Source organism: Perca flavescens, unplaced genomic scaffold, assembly GCF_004354835.1.
Source record: "Perca flavescens isolate YP-PL-M2 unplaced genomic scaffold, PFLA_1.0 EPR50_1.1_unplaced_scaf_4, whole genome shotgun sequence".
Taxonomy (NCBI): Eukaryota; Metazoa; Chordata; class Actinopteri; order Perciformes; family Percidae; genus Perca; species Perca flavescens.
In genome coordinates this window covers 321,273-341,090 of record NW_021166691.1, presented here as the reverse complement: position 1 = coordinate 341,090, position 19,818 = coordinate 321,273, and the positions used below count along the sequence as shown (strand labels likewise).

Here is a 19,818-nt window from a genome sequence, read left to right as displayed (position 1 = left end):
CACATAATGGAGTTGTAACACAGACTAGCTACAGCTAGAACATTTGGGTTTCATTGACATTGTTCATACTGCTCAGAGAAATATATTAAACACACAAACCTCCGTTGCTTCTCTCCTACGCTGTAAACATTGCCTTACACTATTAATCTCGTACAATATACAGAATAACGATAGCACTGATATTTTGCTGACATTAGCCTGCACATGTTATATATATATATATATATATATATATATATATATATATATATATATATATATATATATATATATATATAGTGAAAAGAGACAGAATTCAAAAGAAAACATGACACCAGTCAACAGCATTTCCACAATTTGATGATCACAGCTTCCATCTTTAAAGGACTGGAAGTGGAAGAAGTTTACAATGTTCACCAGGAATCTGTTCAATCATTCTGGATTATTTTATAAAAAGCTAATTCATTAGTTCATAACAATAACCTGAAATATTTCTGTAAGTGTGATCCTGTACAGACTCAAGTGATCAGCAGTGAGAAACAGGAGGAGACTCTCCGTCCTCCAGAGGACACAGAGACACTGAGGAACCAGGACCAGGCCAGAACCCAAACCCAGGATAAAGAGGCTGAGTGAATGTGGTGTTAAAGGTGTGGAGGTGGATCAGTGAGTCAGAGGAGAATGTGTAGAAGGACAGAGAGCCAGCCGGCCAGTCCACATACACTGCTACTCTATCAGAGACAGAGGAGATGGGTGTTGGTATGTTATTGTGACAGACAGTGTAACGACCATCACCATTATCATAGCAGATCAGACTCCAGGACTGATCATTCCCTCCAAACAAACAGTCATCCCAGTCTCCTCTCCTCCTGATTCCTCTGTAACTCACTGATATATTAACATCTCCTCTCCTCTCAACCTCCCAGTAACAGCGACCAGTCAGACCATCTCTACACAGCAGCTGATACCAGTTGTAAAACCTGTCGTCCACCAAACCCATCGCTGCCTCCTCCTCTACATGTGTCACCTTCCTGTTGTTGTCAGACAGTTTGAGTTTTCTGTTCACTGTGTTTGTGTCGAGTGTGAGTTCACAGGAATCTGATGGAGAGAAGGAGAAACAAAACAGCTGCAGTTATTAACCAGTCAGCACTTTGATGATGACATCTATAGTGTGAATGTGTCCAAATGAGGCCCTAAGGCATGTAAAATCCCAGCGCCTTCTTTGATTAAGTTTACCAGAACACAAGGATCAATCTGAGACAAAGAGTTCAGTTAAGCAACATGTACTGTGTCCAGAATAAAAGTACAACACAATTGTGGGTTCTATTGGAGGGTGACTTCTAGTTTCTACACAGAAACTGTTATCTTCACTAACACACACACACACACACACACACACACAAAGGTCGGGACTCATTGTGGTGCAACTTCCTCTAATGTCTTTAACTTTAACTGTCTTTCTTGTTTTTCTGCTTATCTGTCTGGTACACAATGCACTCTAATGCCATAAAAGGCTTAAACTATTTGTTATGACTTAAGCTTAACTTTATGTGCATCAGAGATCACCTGTAGTACAGCCACTTCCTTAATGACTGCAGACAGCCCTTTAACAATGAGCACAACACCCTTAAACTGACATTCCTATCTGACACATACAGCTTTAAGCATTAACTCTCAGTATTTAATGTTATTATTTCTATACATCAGAAGGTTGAATGAGTGATGTCACAGTTTGATGATTGAAATTAAAAACACACTTACACTTCCTCAGACCTGGTGTCAACCATCTGACTCCAGCAGGCTCCACCCTGAAATGAGGAGGGGGGGCATTACATCACTCTCACACACAGCTTCATTCTTATCAAATGTAGGGTTGGAATTTACTCATTTTATATTGATATTTGGGCTGTCAATCAATTACAATATTTAATTAAGTTTAATTTCCTTTAATTCTATATATTTATGCAAATAGTTATTTAAAGTTCATGTGTGATTGATGTGGGTGTGTTTGTGTATTTAAGAAGTGTTGTATTTTGTACTTTTTCTTCTTTTTTCTTTGCACTTTTCAAATGGAAATAAGAAAAACGGACAGACATATCTGTAGAAAAAAATTCATATATAATCCATTTTTGAGTCTTTTGGCTTCTGGATTCTGGTTATGGCCTTGTGTTGTCTGTATCTCACCAGATGTGTTTACAGAAGTGTATTTTAATCATTTTACAGATGTATGATTTGGACGGAAATAAAAAAACGCCATTCTAGCCTGTGTAACACTGTGTCAGTAAGGCTAGAATCATCCTGACACTTATAACAAAAACTCAAGAGTGTTACCTTTCCAATGATATGAAGTATATTGGAGCTGTACCACTTTTAATTTGGTTTAGACCAAAAAGCATGGAATTACAAGCATTTCTAAAGTGCCCAATCATAAGAGAAGTTATCTCAGGACACTTTCCAGATAGAGGAGGTCTAAGTCAGGATTTTATTTCATAGTACGTCCTCTAAAGCTGTTTACTGCTCCAGAAATCAGCTGTTCCTATAATAGGCTATTTGATGTGTATGAGAGTGTGTTCCTAGCATACTTTATCATATCACAATGACCAGGTCATGAGAATATTACAGAAACTACAGGTTGTTGTTTTATAGGATGGAGATGTTCGTGTCTAGTTCCTGATAAACTGATCGATAGGCTATATGAACGCTGTGGTATTCAACCAAAGCTGCATTAAAATAAAAGCCCTACAGAGGGAAATTAATGCAATACAGTGGGGAAAAAAGTATTTAGTCAGCCACCAATTGTGCAACTTCCCCCCACTTAAAAAAAAATGAGAGAGACCTGTAATTTTCATCATAGGTACACTTCAACTATGAGAAAAAAAAATCCAGAAAATCACATTGTAGGATTTTTAATGAATTTATTTGCAAATTATGGTGGAAAATAAGTATTTGGTCAATAACAAAAGTTCATCTCAATACTTTGTTATATACCCTTTGTTGGCAATGACAGAGCTCAAACGTTTTCTGTAAGTCTTCACAAGGTTTTCACACACTGTTGCTGGTATTTTGGCCCATTCCTCCATGCAGATCTCCACTAGAGCAGTGATGCTTTGGGGCTCTCACTGGGCAACACGGACTTTCAACTCCCTCCAAAGATTTTCTATGGGGTTGAGATCTGGACACACGCTAAGCCACTCCAGGACCTTGAAATGCTTCTTACGAAGCCACTCCTTCGTTGCCCGGGTGGTGTGTTTGGGATCATTGTCATGCTGAAAGACGTTTCATCTTCAATGCCGTTGCTGATGGAAGGTTTTCATCAAAATCTCACTATACATGGCCCCATTCATTCTTTCCTTTACACGGATCAGTCATCCTGGTCCCTTTGCAGAAAAACAGCCCCAAAGCATGAGGTTTCTACCCCCATGCTTCACAGTAGGTATGGTGTTCTTTGGATGCAACTCAGCATTCTTTCTCCTCCAAACACGACGAGTTGAGTTTTTACCAAAAAGTTCTATTTTGGTTTCATCTGACCATATGACATTCTCCCAATCCTCTTCTGGATCATCCAAATGCTCTCTAGCAAACTTCAGACGGGCCTGGACATATACTGGCTTAAGCAGGGGGACACGTCTGGCACTGCAGGATTTGAGTCCCTGGCGGCATAGTGTGTTACTGATGGTTGCCTTTGTTACTTTGGTCCCAGCTCTCTGCAGGTCATTCACTAGGTCACCCCGTGTGGTTCTGGGATTTTTGCTCACCGTTCTTGTGATCATTTTGACCCCACGGGGTGAGATCTTTCGTGGAGCCCCAGATCGAGGGAGATTATCAGTGGTCTTGTATGTCTTCCATTTTCTAATAATTGCTCCCACAGTTAATTTCTTCACATCAAGCTACTTACCTATTGCAGATTCAATCTTCCCAGCCTGGTGCAGGGCTACAATTTTGTTTCTGGTGTCCTTTGACAGCTCTTTGGTCTTGGCCATAGTGGAGTTTGGACTGTGACTGTTAACACTGATAACAAGTTCAAACAGGTTCCATTAATACAGGTAACGAGTGGAGGACAGAGGAGCCTCTTAAAAAATAAGTTACAGGTCTGTGAGAGCCAGAAATCTTGCTTGTTTGTAGGTGACCAAATACTTATTTTACCGAGGAATTTACCAATTAATTCATTAAAAATTCTACAATGTGATTTTCTGGATTTCTTTTTCTCATTTTGTCTCTCATAGTTGAAGTGTACCTATGATGAAAATTACAGGCCTCTCTCATCTTTTTAAGTGGGAGAAGTTGCACAATTGGTGGCTGACTAAATACTTTTTTGCCCCACTGTATGTTATAGAGTACAAATAACAGTGTGGACCTATTACATTTGGACATTCATGAATTCATGAATTAAACAATGTTTTACAAAGTTTATGACGTCGCCCTAACTTAACAACTTGAGAAACTACTGAAAAAAACATCTTTGGAAACATGTTCTTGTTTTTAGTGTTTTAAGTCTACTCAGCACTTAAAGCACTTTAAATATTGTATAGTAAATATTGTGTATACCATTGTAATATGTTTGTCAGTCTGTAACTGATGTTGTGTATTGTCCTTAAGCCATCACTTTAAACTTAGTATGACAGGATGCTGCATCACATAAGGGCTTTCAAAAGTATTCATACCCCTTGAACTTTTCCACATTTTGGAAAGACCATTTTGAGGGACTTTTTAAACTTAGAGTCGGCCTCACAGCACAAGAGGAACTTTGTACAATAATTGGTCCAGATGTCAGTATACGTCTCTGATTGATCACATGAGCCATGCAGCACCGGCAACTGACATTTTAAGCAGCTAGCCAACTAGCTGAAAGAGTAGATTAATGCTTCATACACACACTCTTCTCACAGTGTAGAAAGCACATTGCTCATTTATTCATTATTTATTCAAAAGGGAGTTATCATTTTAGTTCCTGGAGATGTTCTCCTTTAAAACTTCCTACAGAAATAACTCCTTTTTGTTTGTACCTGAGAGTGTCCAGTCTCCAGAGAGGATCCGCCAGTCCCGCTGAAAGTAGCTTCACTCCCGAGTCTCCTGGATGATTGTAGCTCAGGTCCAGCACTCTCAGATGGGTGGGGTTGGAGCTCAGAGCTGAGACCAGAGAAGAACAGCCTTCCTCTGAGATCAGACAGCCTGACAGTCTGCAAACACACAGAACAACACACAGGAACCCTCTGTCAACAAGTGGAGCCATTGATTTTAGCAGTGGGGGCAGATCAGACTGCCTCTCCGGGAACCATCACCTTATCGTGGTGGAGAGGTTTGTGTGTCTCTATGACCCTGAGGGCTGTGTTGTCTGGAGCTTTGTGCTCCCTATGACACAACGAGGTAGAGATGGAGTGACCCTGCCCGGAGGAAGCCTGGGGCCCCCGCCTGGAGCCAGGTCCAGATGGCGGGCTCGTCAGCGAGCGTCTGGTGGCCGTGTTTGCCACACAGCCCGGCCGGGCACAGCCCGAAAAAGCTACGTGGCTCCCATCTCTCTAGCCCATAGGCCCACCACCTGTGGGAGGAACCGCTGGGGTTGGGTGCGCTGTCAAATGGGTGGCAGTGAAGGTCAGGGGCCTCAACGGACCAGACCCTGGCAGCAGACGCTGGCTCTGGGGACGTGGAACGTCACCTCTCTGTGGGGGAAGGAGCTGGAACTGGTGCGTGAGGTGGAGCGCTACCGGTTAGATCTGGTGGGGCTTACCTCTACGCACAGTCTCGGTTCTGGAACCATACTCCTGGATAGGGCTTGGACTCTTTTCTTCTCCGGAGTTGCCCAGGGTGTGAGGCACCGGGCGGGTGTGGGGATACTCACAAGCCCCCGGCTGAGCACCGCCGGTGGACAAGAGGGTCGCCTCCCTACGCCTGCGGGTTGTGGGGGGGAAAACTCTGACTGTTGTTTTTGCATATGCACCAACCAAGAGTTCGGAGTATTCGGCCTTCTTGGAGACCTTGACTGGAGTCCTGCATGGGGCTCCAGTGGGGGACTCCATTGTTCTGCTGGGGGACTTCAACGCGCACGTGGGCAATGATGGAGACACATGGAGAGGCGTGATTGGGAGGAACGGCCTCCCTGATCTAAACCAGAGTGGTTGTTTGTTGTTGGACTTCTGTGCTAGTCGTGGATTGTCTATAACGAACACCATGTTCGAACATAGGGATGCTCATAAGTGTACCTGGTACCAGAGCACCCTAGGCCGAAGGTCAATGATCGATTTCATAATCGTTTCATCTGATCTGAGGCCGTATGTTTTGGACACTCGGGTGAAGAGAGGGGCGGAGCTGTCAACCGATCACCATCTGGTGGTGAGTTGGGTCAGGGGGTGGGGGAAGAATCTGGACAGACCTGGTAAGCCAAAACGGGTAGTGCGGGTAAATTGTGAACGTCTGGAGGAGGCCCCTGTCCGACAGACTTTCAACTCACACCTCCGGCGGAGCTTTTCGTGCATCCCTGTGGAGGCTGGGGGCATTGAACCCGAATCCATTGCTGAAGCTGCGGCGAGGAGCTGTGGTCTTAGGGTCTTAGGTGCCTCAAGGGGCTGTAACCCACGAACACCGTGGTGGACACCGGTGGTCAGGGAAGCCGTCTGACTGAAGAAGGAGTCTTTCCGGGATATGTTATCCCAGAGGACTCCGGAGACAGTTGCAGGGTACCGAAGGGCCGGAAGGGCTGCAGCCTCTGCTGTGAAAGAGGCAAAGCAGCGGGTGTGGGAGAAGTTTGGAGAAGACATGGAGAAGGTGCTTCTGGAAAACTGTTCGCCACCTCAGGAGGGGGAAGCGGGGAACCATCCAAGCTGTGTACAGTAAGGATGGGACACTGTTGACCTCAACTGAGGAGGTAATAGGGCGGTGGAAGGAGCACTTTGAGGAACTCCTGAATCCGACTAATACGCCCTCTATGTTAGAGCTGGAGGATGATGGGGGATCATTGTCAATTTCCCAGGCGGAAGTCACTGATGTAGTCAAACAACTCCACAGTGGCAAAGCCCCTGGGATGGATGAGATCCGTCCAGAAATGCTCAAGACTCTGGGTGTGGAGGGGCTGTCCTGGTTGACACGCCTCTTCAACATTGCTTGGAAGTCTGGGACAGTGCCAAAGGAGTGGCAGACCGGGGTGGTGGTTCCCCTTTTTAAAAAGGGGGACCAGAGGGTGTGTGCCAATTACAGGGGTATCACACTTCCCAGCCTCCCTCGTGAAGTCTACTCCAAGGTGCTGGAAAGGAGGGTTCGGCCGATAATCGAACCTCGGGTTGAAGAGGAACAATGCGGATTCTGTCCTGGTCGTGGAACAACGGACCAGCTCTTCACTCTCGCAAGGATCCTGGAGGGAGCCTGGGAGTATGCCCAAGGTCTACACGTGTTTTGTGGATCTGGAAAAGGCATATGACCAGGTCCCCCGGGAGATACTGTGGGAGGTGCTGCGGGAGTATGGGGTGAGGGGTCTCTTCACAGGGCCATCCAATCTCTGTATGACCAAAGTGAGAGCTGTGTCCGGGTTCTCTGCAGTAAGTCGGACTCGTTTCAGGTGAGGGTTGGCCTCCGCCAGGGCTGCGCTTTGTCATCAATCCTGTTTGTAATATTTATGGACAGGATATCAAGGCATAGTCGGGGTGGGGAGGGGTTGCACAGTCACAGGGGATCTCATCGCTGCTCTTTGCAGATGATGTGGTCCTGATGGCATCATCGGCCTGCGACCTTCAGCACTCACTGGATAGGTTCGCAGCCGAGTGTGAAGCGGTTGGGATAAGGATCAGCACCTCTAAATCTGAGGCCATGGTTCTCAGCAGGAAACCGATGGAGTGCCTACTCCAGGTAGGGAATGAGTCATTATCCCAAGTGAAGGAGTTCAAGTACCTTGGGGTTTTGTTTGCGAGTGAGGGGACAATGGAGCGGGAGATTGGTCGGAGAATCGGCGCAGCGGGTGCGGTATTACATTCAATGTATCGCACCGTTGTGACGAAAAGAGGGCTGAGCCAGAAGGCAAAGCTCTCGATCTACCGGTCAGTTTTCGTTCCTACCCTCATCTATGGTCATGAGGCTGGGTCATGACCGAAAGAACGAGATTTAGATGACAAGCGGCCGAAATGGGTTTCCTCAGGAGGGTGGCTGGCGTCTCCCTTAGAGATAGGGTGAGAAGCTCAGTCATCCGTGAGGAGCTCGGAGTAGAGCTCCTGCTCCTTTGCGTCGAAAGGAGCCAGTTGAGAAGGTTCAGGCATCTGGTAAGGATGCCCCCTGGGAGCCTCCCTAGGGAGGTGTTCCAGGCACGTCCAGCTGGGAGGAGGCCTCGGGGAAGACCCAGGACTAGGTGGAGGGATTATATCTCCAACCTGGCCTGGGAACGCCTCGGGATCCCCCAGTCGGAGCTGGTTAATGTTGCTCGGGAAAGGGAAGTTTGGGGTCCCCTGCTGGAGCTGCTCCCAACCGCGACCAGACACCGGATAAGCGGACGAAGATGGATGGAAGATGGATGGATGGCAGATCAGACTGAATTAATTAATGCTGAGTAGCATACATGCTGATAGATGGTCCCCCTGTGGCCTGTTCCTTAACACTAGAACAGCCAGGACGGTCATTTTGACCGTTTTGAAATTGTAAATTGTAATGTGTAATAACTTTGCTAAATAAAAAAACACAATTCTGCTGGTACCTGACTGTTCCTAAAATAGTCTGTATTTTCATATAACATTGTTTTCATATACATTACACAAAAGGCAAAGAAAATATAATCACTTTTACCCATTTTGGCCATACACGGTGATATTGACTGCTCTTTGATCTTGATCTTTTGCGTGGTTGAAGATGCATCTGGGTTGCTTAGTAATAATCATAGTCTCTGTCAGAGAAATGTAACTACCGGTCTCGAGTAACAAGTGTGGGCATCACCGATGGCCCGAAGGCAAAGCCAGAGTCGGTAATGTAGGCTACGGCGTAGATGGACTCTGTTCTGAATCAGAAGAAAAGCACCGGTTGCTCACTCTGTGAAAGGCGCGGTACACGTAGATGGCCGGTAGCTTAACTACGTGTTCATATAACTTTATACATGCTACAACTGGCTGGAATCATTGCACACATCCTCTCCCACTGGCAACGTAGCTGAGAGTGGAGTTTATGGAGGAAAAAAAGGGAAGCGGCGCAGCAGACACCAAATCGGAGGCAGTGCAAGGTTAAGTTAGGTTATAAATGTTCAAAAAAAATACGTTTAATTGTTATTTGGCTGTGAATTATGTTGAATGAATTTCCCCCAATATGATTCATGAATGTATGAATAATCACGGTTTAGCCTACTATGCCATGATATGATATCAAAGGCGTATTGAATCAACAGCCACGTGCAATTTAGCTAGCAGGTGAAGGTGAAACTAAAAATGTGCAAGAACTATAGACTAATACAGGCTTAAATGAACTGACAATATAAGTTATACGAATTACAGTTCTCACGGATGCACACCTGCCATCTCAACCGGGTCCTCCGGACAGCCTGTCTCTTTTTTCTTTTTCCCTTTTCTCCGAGTGGCACGCGTGCCCACTCGCATTGTGAAGTGTGCGACCGCGCTATTCTCCAACATGCTCTCTAACAATCACGGCTGATAGACGGCTTTTTGTACATTTCTGATACCGTGGCGGGAGAAATCTAACCGTGGCGGAACGCCACTTGCCAATCAACATAGAGGAAACACTGCATGAGTTTGTTTTATGTTTGTTTGTTGTCCAGGTCCATTTTGGTCCAGATTAAGAAAACATTTTTAAAATCATCTGTGGTATTTAATTATTCCACAACAAAAGCAAATGATTAAAAATCCTAATTGTAAGAAACTCTGATGCTCAAAACTGTTTAACTGTTTAAGTTTATCATATCAACAGACACAAAGCTACATGTTAGCGGTTCATCAACTAAAGTTAATTAGAGTTTAAATGGACATTAGTTAAATGAATCCTGACCTGAGAGTCTCCAGTGTGCACTGCGGACTCTTCAGTCCAACAGAGATCAGCTTCGCTCCTGAATCCTGCAGGTTGTTGTTACTCAGGTCCAGCTCTCTCAGACTAGAGGACTGGGAGCTGAGAACTGAGGACAGAGCTTCACAGCTTCTCTCTGACAGGTTACAGCCACTCAGTCTGGAGAGACAACAGGAAACAAGACAGATAACATTTAATTAATTAAATCCCTTTTCAGTTAAAATTACTGCAATTATTGGAATTGATGCATCTTTGTAAATTAAAAAGTGTGGTCTAGACCTACTCTATCTGTAAAGTGTCTTGAGATAACTCTTTTTATGAATTGATACTATAAATAAAATTGAATTGAAATCCTCTGTTTTATTATAAACAAGTTGTAGATAACTAATCAAGACTGAAACAGGAATCATCAAGTCACATGGTATTAAAATATAATGATTTCTAGATCTCAGCCACAGTTTCTATTTCATGGTTTATAACGTGTGATTGTGAATAAAAAACGAAATACTTTCAAGCATTCAAAGATTTTCTTAAATATTAGTCCTGACATGGGATGTCATGGGAAATATCTCACATTAAAGAAAAATATTAACTTGATCTGACCTGAGAGTCTCCAGGGTGCAGTGTGGACTCTTCAGTCCAACAGAGATCAGCTTCCCTCCTGAATCCTGCAGGTTGTTGTTACTCAGGTCCAGCTCTCTCAGACTAAAGGACTGGGAGCTGAGAACTGAGGACAGAGCTTCACAGCTTCTCTCTGACAGATTACAGCCACTCAGTCTGGAGAGACAACAGGAAACAAACAAGGTATTTATATTTAACTCCTGTTGAAAGATAGCAGAGTATTTATTGATGATTTAAGGGCAGTTACAATTTAATAAAGCCTAAAGTTCAGAGAAATATATTAGACAAATTACATTCATGTTTAAATGATGAGTCTGGACTTTTGGTGATACAGTATATGAAATCCCTTCTCAGCATGTTTAAATATCTGCTTCTCTACTCTAAACAAGTTGGAAACATTGAAGGAATAAACAGACGTCCAGTAAGCAAACTCATATGATATAAATGATTTCTGGATCTCAGCCACAGTTCATATTTCATTCTTCATGAAGTGTTTCTAAATCAAAACAGTCACATTTTTGTTTCCAAATTATTTTTCAAAAATGATTGTTCTTGATCTGACCTGAGAGTCTCCAGTGTGCAGTGTGGACTCTTCAGTCCAACAGAGATCAGCTTCCCTCCTGAATCCTGCAGGTTGTTGCTACTCAGGTCCAGCTCTCTCAGACTAGAGGACCGGGAGCTGAGAACTGAGGACAGAGCTTCACAGCTTCTCTCTGACAGATTACAGCCACTCAGTCTGGAGAGACAACAGGAAGGAAACAAGATATTTATATGTAACTCCTCTTGAAAGATAGGACTGTTTTTTTTTTTTTATTCAGCCCTGGAAGTTAGCTTTTGTTGTAATATTTTATGTGATGCACCAGGTGTGCTCAAATGGCTCTGGGTGTGCTGTCATGCTGATTTGAGCACGTTCTAAATGTATAGTTGACCAATCAGATTTTCTGGTCGGATCTACTTGTTGTATAATCAGGGATAAACAAACGTCCAGTAATCACAGTCACATGCTATTAAATATATAAATTATTTCTGGATCTCAGCCACAGTTCATATTTCATTCTTTATGAAGTGATTCTAAATCTGAATTAAATACTTTGCAAACATTCGCATTTTTTAATTCCAAAGTATTTTTCAATACTGTCGTTTCAAAGATTATTGTTCTTGATCTGACCTGAGAGTCTCCTTGTTAGCTGTTTATCAACTAAAGTTAATAAGAGTTTAAATGGACATTAGTTGAATGAATCCTGACCTGAGAGTCTCCAGTGTGCAGTGTGGACTCCTCAGTCCAACAGAGATCAGCTTCACTCCTGAATCCTGCAGATTGTGGTTACTCAGATCCAGCTCTCTTAGACTAGAGGACTGGGAGCTGAGAACTGAGGACAGAGCTTCATAGCTTCTCTCTGACAGGTTACAGCCACTCAGTCTGGAGAGACAACAGGAAGGACACAAGTTATTATATTTAACTTCTGTTGAAAGATATCAGTATTTATTATTTATTGATGAATACATACCACTTACAGAGCTTTGTTGGAGGCTTTGACCACTGGCAGTAGCCTCAGAAGAGCTTTCTCTGAAGCATCATATTTTTTTAGGTCAAACAAGTCCAGATCTTTCTCTGATGACAGTAAGATGAAGACCAGAGCTGACCACTGAGCAGGAGACAGATCATCTATGGAGAAACTTCCTGATCTCAGGTACATTTGGATCTCTTCCACTAGAGAACAATCATTCAGTTCATTCAGACAGTGGAACAGATTGATGCTTCTCTCTGCAGAAAGATTCTCACTGATCTTCTCCTTGATGTACTCAACTGTTTCCTGATTGGTCTGTGAGCTACTTCCTCTCTGTGTCAGCAGACCTCGTAGGAGATTCTGATTGGTCTGCAGAGAAAGACCAAGGAGGAAGCGAAGGAACAAGTCCAGGTGTCCATTCGGACTCTGTAAGGCCTTGTCAACAGCACTCTGGTAGAACTGTGTTGATGTTGTTTCTTTTCTCTTGTAGAGATGTTTTAGTTCTTCTCTGAAGACTTTAGGCAGCCAGGAGGTTGTTTGTTCTTCTGACAGCAGGTTGACTCCAGAATTGGTGAATGTCAGATGGACATGAAGAGCAGCCAGAAACTCCTGAACACTCAGATGGATGAAGCAGAACACCTTGTCCTGGTACAGTCCACTCTCCTCTTTAAAGATCTGTGTGAACACTCCTGAGTACACTGAGGCTGCTCTGATATCGATGCCACACTCTGTCAGGTCTGATTCATAGAAGATCAGGTTGCCTTTCTGCAGCTGCTCAAAAGCCAGTTTTCCCAGAGACTCCATCATCTTCTTGGTCTCTGGACTCCAGTGTGGATCTGTCTCAGCTCCTCCATCATACTTTATGTTCTTCACTTTGGACTGAACCACCAGGAAGTGGATGTACATCTCAGTCAGGGTCTTGGGCAGCTCTCCTCCCTCTCTGGTCTTCAACTTGTCCTCCAGAACTGTTGCAGTGATCGAGCAGAAGACTGGGATGCGACACATGATATGGAGGCTTCGTGATGTCTTGATGTGGGAGATGATTCTGCTGGCCTGCTTCACATCTCTAAATCTCTTCCTAAAGTACTCCTCCTTTTGTGGGTCGGTGAACCCTCTGACCTCTGTCACCATGTCAACACACTCAGGAGGGATCTGATTGGCTGCAGCAGGTCGTGTGGTCATCCAGAGGCGAGCTGAGGGAAGCAGATTCCCCCTGATGAGGTTTGTCAGCAGCACACCCACTGAGGTGGACTCTGTAACATCAGTCAGGATTTTAGTGTTGAGGAAGTCCAGAGGAAGTCGACACTCATCCAGACCATCAAAGATGAAGACAACCGGGAACTCTTCAAACCTGCAGATTCCTGCTTCTTTGGTTTCACTAAAGAAGTAATCAACAAGTTCCACCAAGCTGTACTTTCTCTCTTTCAGCATATTCAGCTCTCTGAAGGTGAATGGAAATATGAACTGTATGTCCTGGTTGGCTTTGTCTTCAGCCCAGTCCAGAGTGAACTTCTGTGTTAAGATTGTTTTCCCGATGCCAGCCACTCCCTTTGTCATCACTGTTCTGATTGGTTGATTGCTTCCAGGTGGGGTTTTAAAGATGTCTTCTTGTCTGATGGTTGTTTCTGGTCTGTCTTGTTTCCTGGATGCTGTTTCAATCTGTCTGACCTCATGTTCATCATTGACCTCTGAAGTCCCTCCCTTTGTGATGTAGATTTCTGTGAACATCTGATTCAGAAGGGTTTGGTTTCCTGCTTTAGCAATCCCCTCAAACACACACACAAACGTCTTGTTTAGGTTAGATTTGAGTTTACGCTTACAAATTCCAGCAGAACTCCCTGAATGAATACAGAAAAAAGATCAGTAAGTGATTTATAAAAAGACACAGAAACATACTTTTACCCTTCTCTAAAGACATTAGTAAATGTCCCATTAGTCCAGCACATTACATCTTTAGAAAAATCCTCTTACTGCTCTGCAGACGCTCAGCCAGCTCGTCCTGCTTCATTCTCCTCAGGAAGTGCAGTGTGATCTTCAAAAATGCCTCTCTGCTCCTCCTCTGCTCTTCATCCTCACCCTCCCTCTGACTCTCTGAGAATTCTGGGTAATCTGGACTCAGAACCTTCTGGATCTTCTTTAGCTCGTTCTTCACAAAAGTGACGATGTTCTCCTCCAGGAGCTGGAACAGAAGATTATATGAATGGCACAATCAAACTGAAATCATGGAAGCAAATATCAGATAATTGTTAGACAGACTGACAACCCACTGGGCTGTAAAGTGCAGCATGGAGATGATTGTGAACAGAATAGATGTAAAAGTAGTTGTTGTAGATGTACAGACCATAAATACGGAGTCCAGGTGTGTTTGATGCTGCTGAGCAGACTGACCACTGGGAACCTCTGAGCTCTCCTGGTCCTCTCTGTTGAGGAATAAGGAAGAATTAGCTCACATCATATCTGTCCACACAGAGGCAAATACAAGGTAACTATCCTTTGACTTAAGGTGTTAATTAAAACATTGAATCAGGGTTGGTGGTGCTGCTGATCCCACTGTGAATCAACAGAAAGAACTAAGAAGCAAACAGGGGCTACAACATCGTTGGCCTAAAGGACTGCTGAAACAGCAGACTAGTATCATGGGGCCAGGAGGTCTGCAGCTTCTGTGGTCATGGAAGGAAACATTTGTAGGTAGAAGAAGTTTGGGGAGTCAACGGTGAAAAACCTTCTGTTGGCCTCAAAACGATTTTGGTAAACCATCAGCTGACTCAAGGTAAGGCAAGGCAAGGCAGCTTTATTTGTATAGCACATTTCAGCAACAGGGCAATTCAGAGTGCTTTACATAAAACATTAAAGAGCAGTTAGAAAACAATTAAAAACAATTTAAAAACATAAAAAAGAATAAAATGTACAGTGCAGTATAATAATTTAAAGAACTGTGAGATAAAATATGCAAATAAAAGTTACAGTGCAGTATAAGAAATTACTGTTATTTATTTTTCAATGTGATCGTTACCACAAGGCAAAGTTATTTCCTTCGGCAAACCTTGTCAAAACCTGGAGCGGACTCGCATACCACTCAAGAGGTGGAAGCAGAACTGTTAACTTGGACTGAGGATACTGTTGGATGGTAGAGGTGTGACAAGATCTTGTCCCCACAAGATATCACAAGATTAAACTCGATGAGATTTCTTGTTGAGGTAAAAACTGTCTAGCAATATTAGTAGATATGTCTCCGAGTTTACTTTTGCAGAGCGATAGCGGAAGAAAAAAGCTGCATGTAAAACCCAGCGTAGGAATGTTAGAAAGTACCGCCCCTCTCCCTCTCTCTCTCTCTCTCTCTCCATGTCTCTCTTCAGCTCAAGTTTTTCAGGGTCCTCTTTCTGACTGTGGGTAAAACGGAGCGTAAGATTGTTAAGTGGATTTTTGTGGTGTCAGAAGTAAAGCAGGCATGGTACTGAGCCTGAGAGCACATCTCTCCAGAAATTGGTGCCTCATAGCCAAACAGGGTGGAAAATCAAGTCATGGTTTGTTTGTACAAACTCAGTGTGAACACAAAACAAGTGAATATTGGAACAAAATGAAAATAGTTCCCCACATCCAATCATGTTGGAAGGTTTATCAACAGTGTTTGAAAGATCACACCAACTATAAGGCTGCACAAGTCCTAAGGGCTTTTCACACGGGGGCGATTGTTGTGCCTTAGGATAGGGAGATAGGGAGCCGTGGGCAGTTTGACAGGTGACGCGACAAGTGGGCACAATCCCGTGAAACTGTCGTGTTCATGCTCGTCATACGCCTGCCCGCGCATACGCCCGCCCGCCGCAGGAGAGAGCAATGGAAATGAATGAACAAGAGACTGAAGCTTCTGTTTTTTACTTGTCAGAGCATCAGCAGAAGACTGGATTGATCTGCAATTATGATTATGCTAATTTAGCTAACTTTAGCTATCAACAATAACAGTCAGTGGTTAGGAAAGACTAGGATGGCCACTACGGTTATAAATTGAGCTGTGATTAGGGATACATGATGCCACATTCAGCTAATCTCAGGGCAGGGATACAGTAGTGCACAGAATCTCCATGGTTACCACATTACCATTGATCACCTGGCGTTTAATCGCGGCGAGTTGTCCTTCACATGAGGAGCGTAGTAGCCCCCGCAGATCCACAAGACAACGCAGGCCAAGTGTCGCGCCCCGTGTGACAAGCCCTTTAAGGTTAGAGATGCACGCTTTAAGGTCATCAGTCGTCTACGTAATAGTCTGAATTGAAATGTGAGTGACAAAAACTTGACATTCCCTCACTGTACAGTGACCAGCTGTACAGTGAGTGTGAGGCAGCTGCTGCTGAAAAAGAACTTCCATATAAGTCATTAAAAGTTAAAAACTGGAGATCTCACAATTGAGAATCTGACACAAACACATTGTTTTGTTTTTCTATACTCAGTAAATCCTCACCTTTGATCAACAGAGGGACATCCATCTTTGAAGGCTAAAGGCCACTCCTTAGACCAGTCACTCTTAATGGACACACAGCCGGGTTCTGGTTCATCCAGCTTCCACCTGAAAGAAAGACATTTTTTTTTTAGTTTCCATTTCTTCTTCTCAGTTTACTGGAGGATAATCTGGATCAACAACAATCTGCCAGATGTCCCTTCCCTTCCAAAGCTCCTTTTGCTTCGGGAAACAACAAACTTCCAACTCGCAAACTGCAAGCTGAAAATATAAGTTTAGAAGAAGATGCGGATGGTGCAACAAGGCAGACCTGCTTGGTTCTTTCAGGGAATAATTGTAAAGATTTAGAAAGAATATGTTTAGGGCATTTCCTCTCTAACTGGGACGTTTTGGGACTGATTGGTGGGATTGCTGTGGACGAAGTACCATAGACAGTAAAAATAATGGACACAGCGACCCCATAGACTCTGGACTGAGACCAGTGAAGGATATTAGAAGCACTTTTCCGGTGCTTGCTGAGTGTTACTGAGCAGCCTCCAACTAAAGTTGAAGACGTAGATGTGACGTGAGCAACCTGGCTGAAAGTTGTAAGTCTTCTGGTAGCTGTGCCAAGAGAAATGTCAATCATTCATAATTTTGCAGATACGGAGAGCGTAGGTATATGTTAGGAGATAACATAGGCACAGGCTAATTATTGCTAACTAAAATGCTAGTTAACATTAGTAATTAAACGTAAACAGCTAATGTAAGTCCAAACTGCCTGCGAGCTTCTCCTGTACGATACGGTAATTCCTCTACTATGCGACAGTAAGTCTTGTGGTTATGACCCAATCGTTAGCCTATTTTCATAAAAACATCTGCTACGGACCTATAACGTGAGATACAAGGCTATGGAGCCTTTAATACATTGTCGTGTTTCTTTATAAATAAACAACGGACTAATAAAGTCTTTAAACGTTTCAGATGTAAAGTTATTTGCTGTCAAAGTGATCCCAAAATGAATGGTAGTCAATGGGATGCTAACGGGGGGTGATGGCTTGATAGCAACAATAGGTCTCCATAGGAGCTACGCTTTGTGGCTTACCCCCTGGCTCTTACACTGGTAAGAGCCAACGAGGTTTAACCATGTATTAGCTAATTTGAAAAAGAACATTAGTGCTCAAAGAACTTCCATATAAGTCACTAAAAGTAAAAAACTGGAGATCTCACACAAACACAATGTTTTGTTTGTCTTCTACTCCGTTTTGAATCCTCACCTTTGATCAACAGAGTGACGTCCATCTTTGAAGGCTACAGGCCACTCCTTAGACCGGTCACTCTTGAAGGACACACAGCTGGGTTCTGGTTCAGGAGAGTCTGGTCGCTGGTGGATCCTGATCAAATCAGTGGGTTAGAAACACAACACAGCCAGAGGTTCGGGTGTGAATAATGTTGGTGTTGATGCAAGTATTCTGAGTGCTGGATGGTTAAGGGCCGTCCACACCAAGAACGTTAACTATAACCATAACTAGAACTATAACGATGTTAGCATCCACACTGCTGAAAGTTAACGTTCTGCAAACAGTGAATTCACACACGCTGCACGCTCCAGCTGATTGCAACACATGACATCAGATGTTTCATCGTAGAATTACAGGAATGTCTGTAGTAATATCCTACATTTTTGTGAATTTGGGTACAAAAAGTCTGACCCGCGGCCCCCTGGGGCGCCAACACCGCTGCCTTCTGCAGGAAACAGCGCTCCAGAGAGCAGGGGGTCAGAGCAGGCGGACGGTGTCAGATCTGCATGTGAAGACCACCGGAACAAAAACACAGAGAGTATCATATATCATTCTCCATTATCGTTGTCGGTATAGTTATGGTGTGGACTTCACCATCTTCTGGAGTTACAATGATTTTTAAAACTATATATTTATAGTTATGGTTATAGTTATTGGTGTGGACTGTCTTCTCACCTCTGAGCTTTGGTCTGGTGGTCCTGTTCCCCACTCAGAGTGGTTTCTTTGTCCTCACACTGATCCATGCTGCTAAATATGTACCCATCTGCCGAAGAAACACAACATTATACAGTATGTCATTGGCTCTTCTTGTCTCTTTCACATCACTGTCATTTGAATGCATCATCAGCTGCTGTAGTTCTACTATCAGTCCACTAGATGGAGCCAGGAGTCTCTACACCTACTCTATCCTGATTAGGATTGGACACTACAAATAACATGTTATTGAATTTGAACACAAAGTTGCATCATAAAGAGTGACAGCCGGAGAAAGGCTCGGACCACTCATCTTCAAACTTAGCCTCAGCCCATGAATGCAACACAAGGAACTTTCCATACATCGAGTTCCAACGTGTTATCGATAAACAGACTCAGTGAGTGGAAGAAGTACTCCAAACTATTAATACTACACGCTGAAAATGCTCTGTCCAACGTCCTGCTCTTTTACTAAATGTACTTGATGTAGAAGTAGCAGTGAGAGAGCTGATTCTCTGGAACATTACATTATGTTTTACTGCTGATTCATACTTTGTGTGTAAACTGTGAATGTGCAGAGTAACACGCTGTCAGATAAATGGAGGACAATAACAAGTACCAGCTTTCCTTTTGAGTTTAAAGCAAGTATTCAGACGATGTTACTGCAGTAAAAGTACAAATAGCACAGTGTGAAGTTCCAGCAGCTGTCTGTTCTCTGGACTTTAACAGAGAAAACCTCAGCAGAGAACTCCACATTACAGACAGCACATTGAGGGCTGGGAGCCAAAGGGGCATCACAGTGTTTCATCATTTAACAGGAGAGCCAGAACTAACCAGTTTCTAGCTGAACTCAGGCAGCTTTGTCAGGAGGAGGAAGAGGACAGAAAGAATCCTGGAGAACCAGAAACACTCTGACTAAAGAGATCAGAGGAGAGAAGAGGAGCTACACTGAAAAGATGCAGAACAAGTTTTCAGATAACAAGGCTGCGTCAGAGCACACAGGCCTGCGGGATCTACCCGTTCTCTCACCGATCTCGTAAAATACGGACGTTTGGACTGTCAGCGCCTGAAGCGACGAAAACGTACCAGGGAGAGCAGGAGCTACATGGGGTTTAGCGAGTAGTATGTAATAGGGAGGTTGGTTGGGGGCATGAGTCAGACACAGGACTTTCACCCAGGAGACCGGGAATCGGGTCACGTGTGTGTCTTTAACCGTCCCGTTATAGCCGCGTGTCACGGAAACGTAAGCCCACCCACGACCTTTCCCTTAACATAACTGCATTAAAAGGGACGCCAATAATACCGGCCAAGC

General features: G+C 43.9%; 1 protein-coding gene across 1 annotated transcript; it reads right to left on the bottom strand.

The window, feature by feature from the left end:
* Nucleotides 1-319: 319 nt before the first annotated feature.
* LOC114551721 (NLR family CARD domain-containing protein 3-like) lies at nucleotides 320-18,556 on the bottom strand. Its single transcript, XM_028572686.1, has 14 exons — nucleotides 18,489-18,556; nucleotides 17,790-17,906; nucleotides 16,537-16,641; nucleotides 14,422-14,500; nucleotides 14,203-14,259; nucleotides 12,088-13,844; nucleotides 11,819-11,992; nucleotides 11,135-11,308; nucleotides 10,555-10,728; nucleotides 9,937-10,110; nucleotides 4,980-5,153; nucleotides 3,872-3,984; nucleotides 1,543-1,580; nucleotides 320-1,057 (listed from the first exon to the last, which is right to left on the bottom strand). Exons 1-14 carry the CDS (start codon nucleotides 18,554-18,556, stop codon nucleotides 506-508), a joined length of 3,756 nt encoding a protein of 1,251 aa, XP_028428487.1. The 3' UTR covers nucleotides 320-505.
* Between the last annotated feature and the right edge of the window lie 1,262 nt (nucleotides 18,557-19,818).

Bases quoted from the DNA above. Each gene is read 5' to 3' on its own strand.
- LOC114551721 (XM_028572686.1), bottom strand. From the start codon at position 18,556: ATGGATCAGTGTGAGGACAAAGAAACCACTCTGAGTGGGGAACAGGAC. The intron at 13,845-14,202 runs GTTCTGAGTCCA...GTGTTTGAGGGG, and splicing joins AGCTAAAGAAGATCCAGAAG to ATTGCTAAAGCAGGAAACCA. The intron at 11,993-12,087 runs GTAAGTGGTATG...TTGTCTCTCCAG, and splicing joins AAAGCCTCCAACAAAGCTCT to ACTGAGTGGCTGTAACCTGT.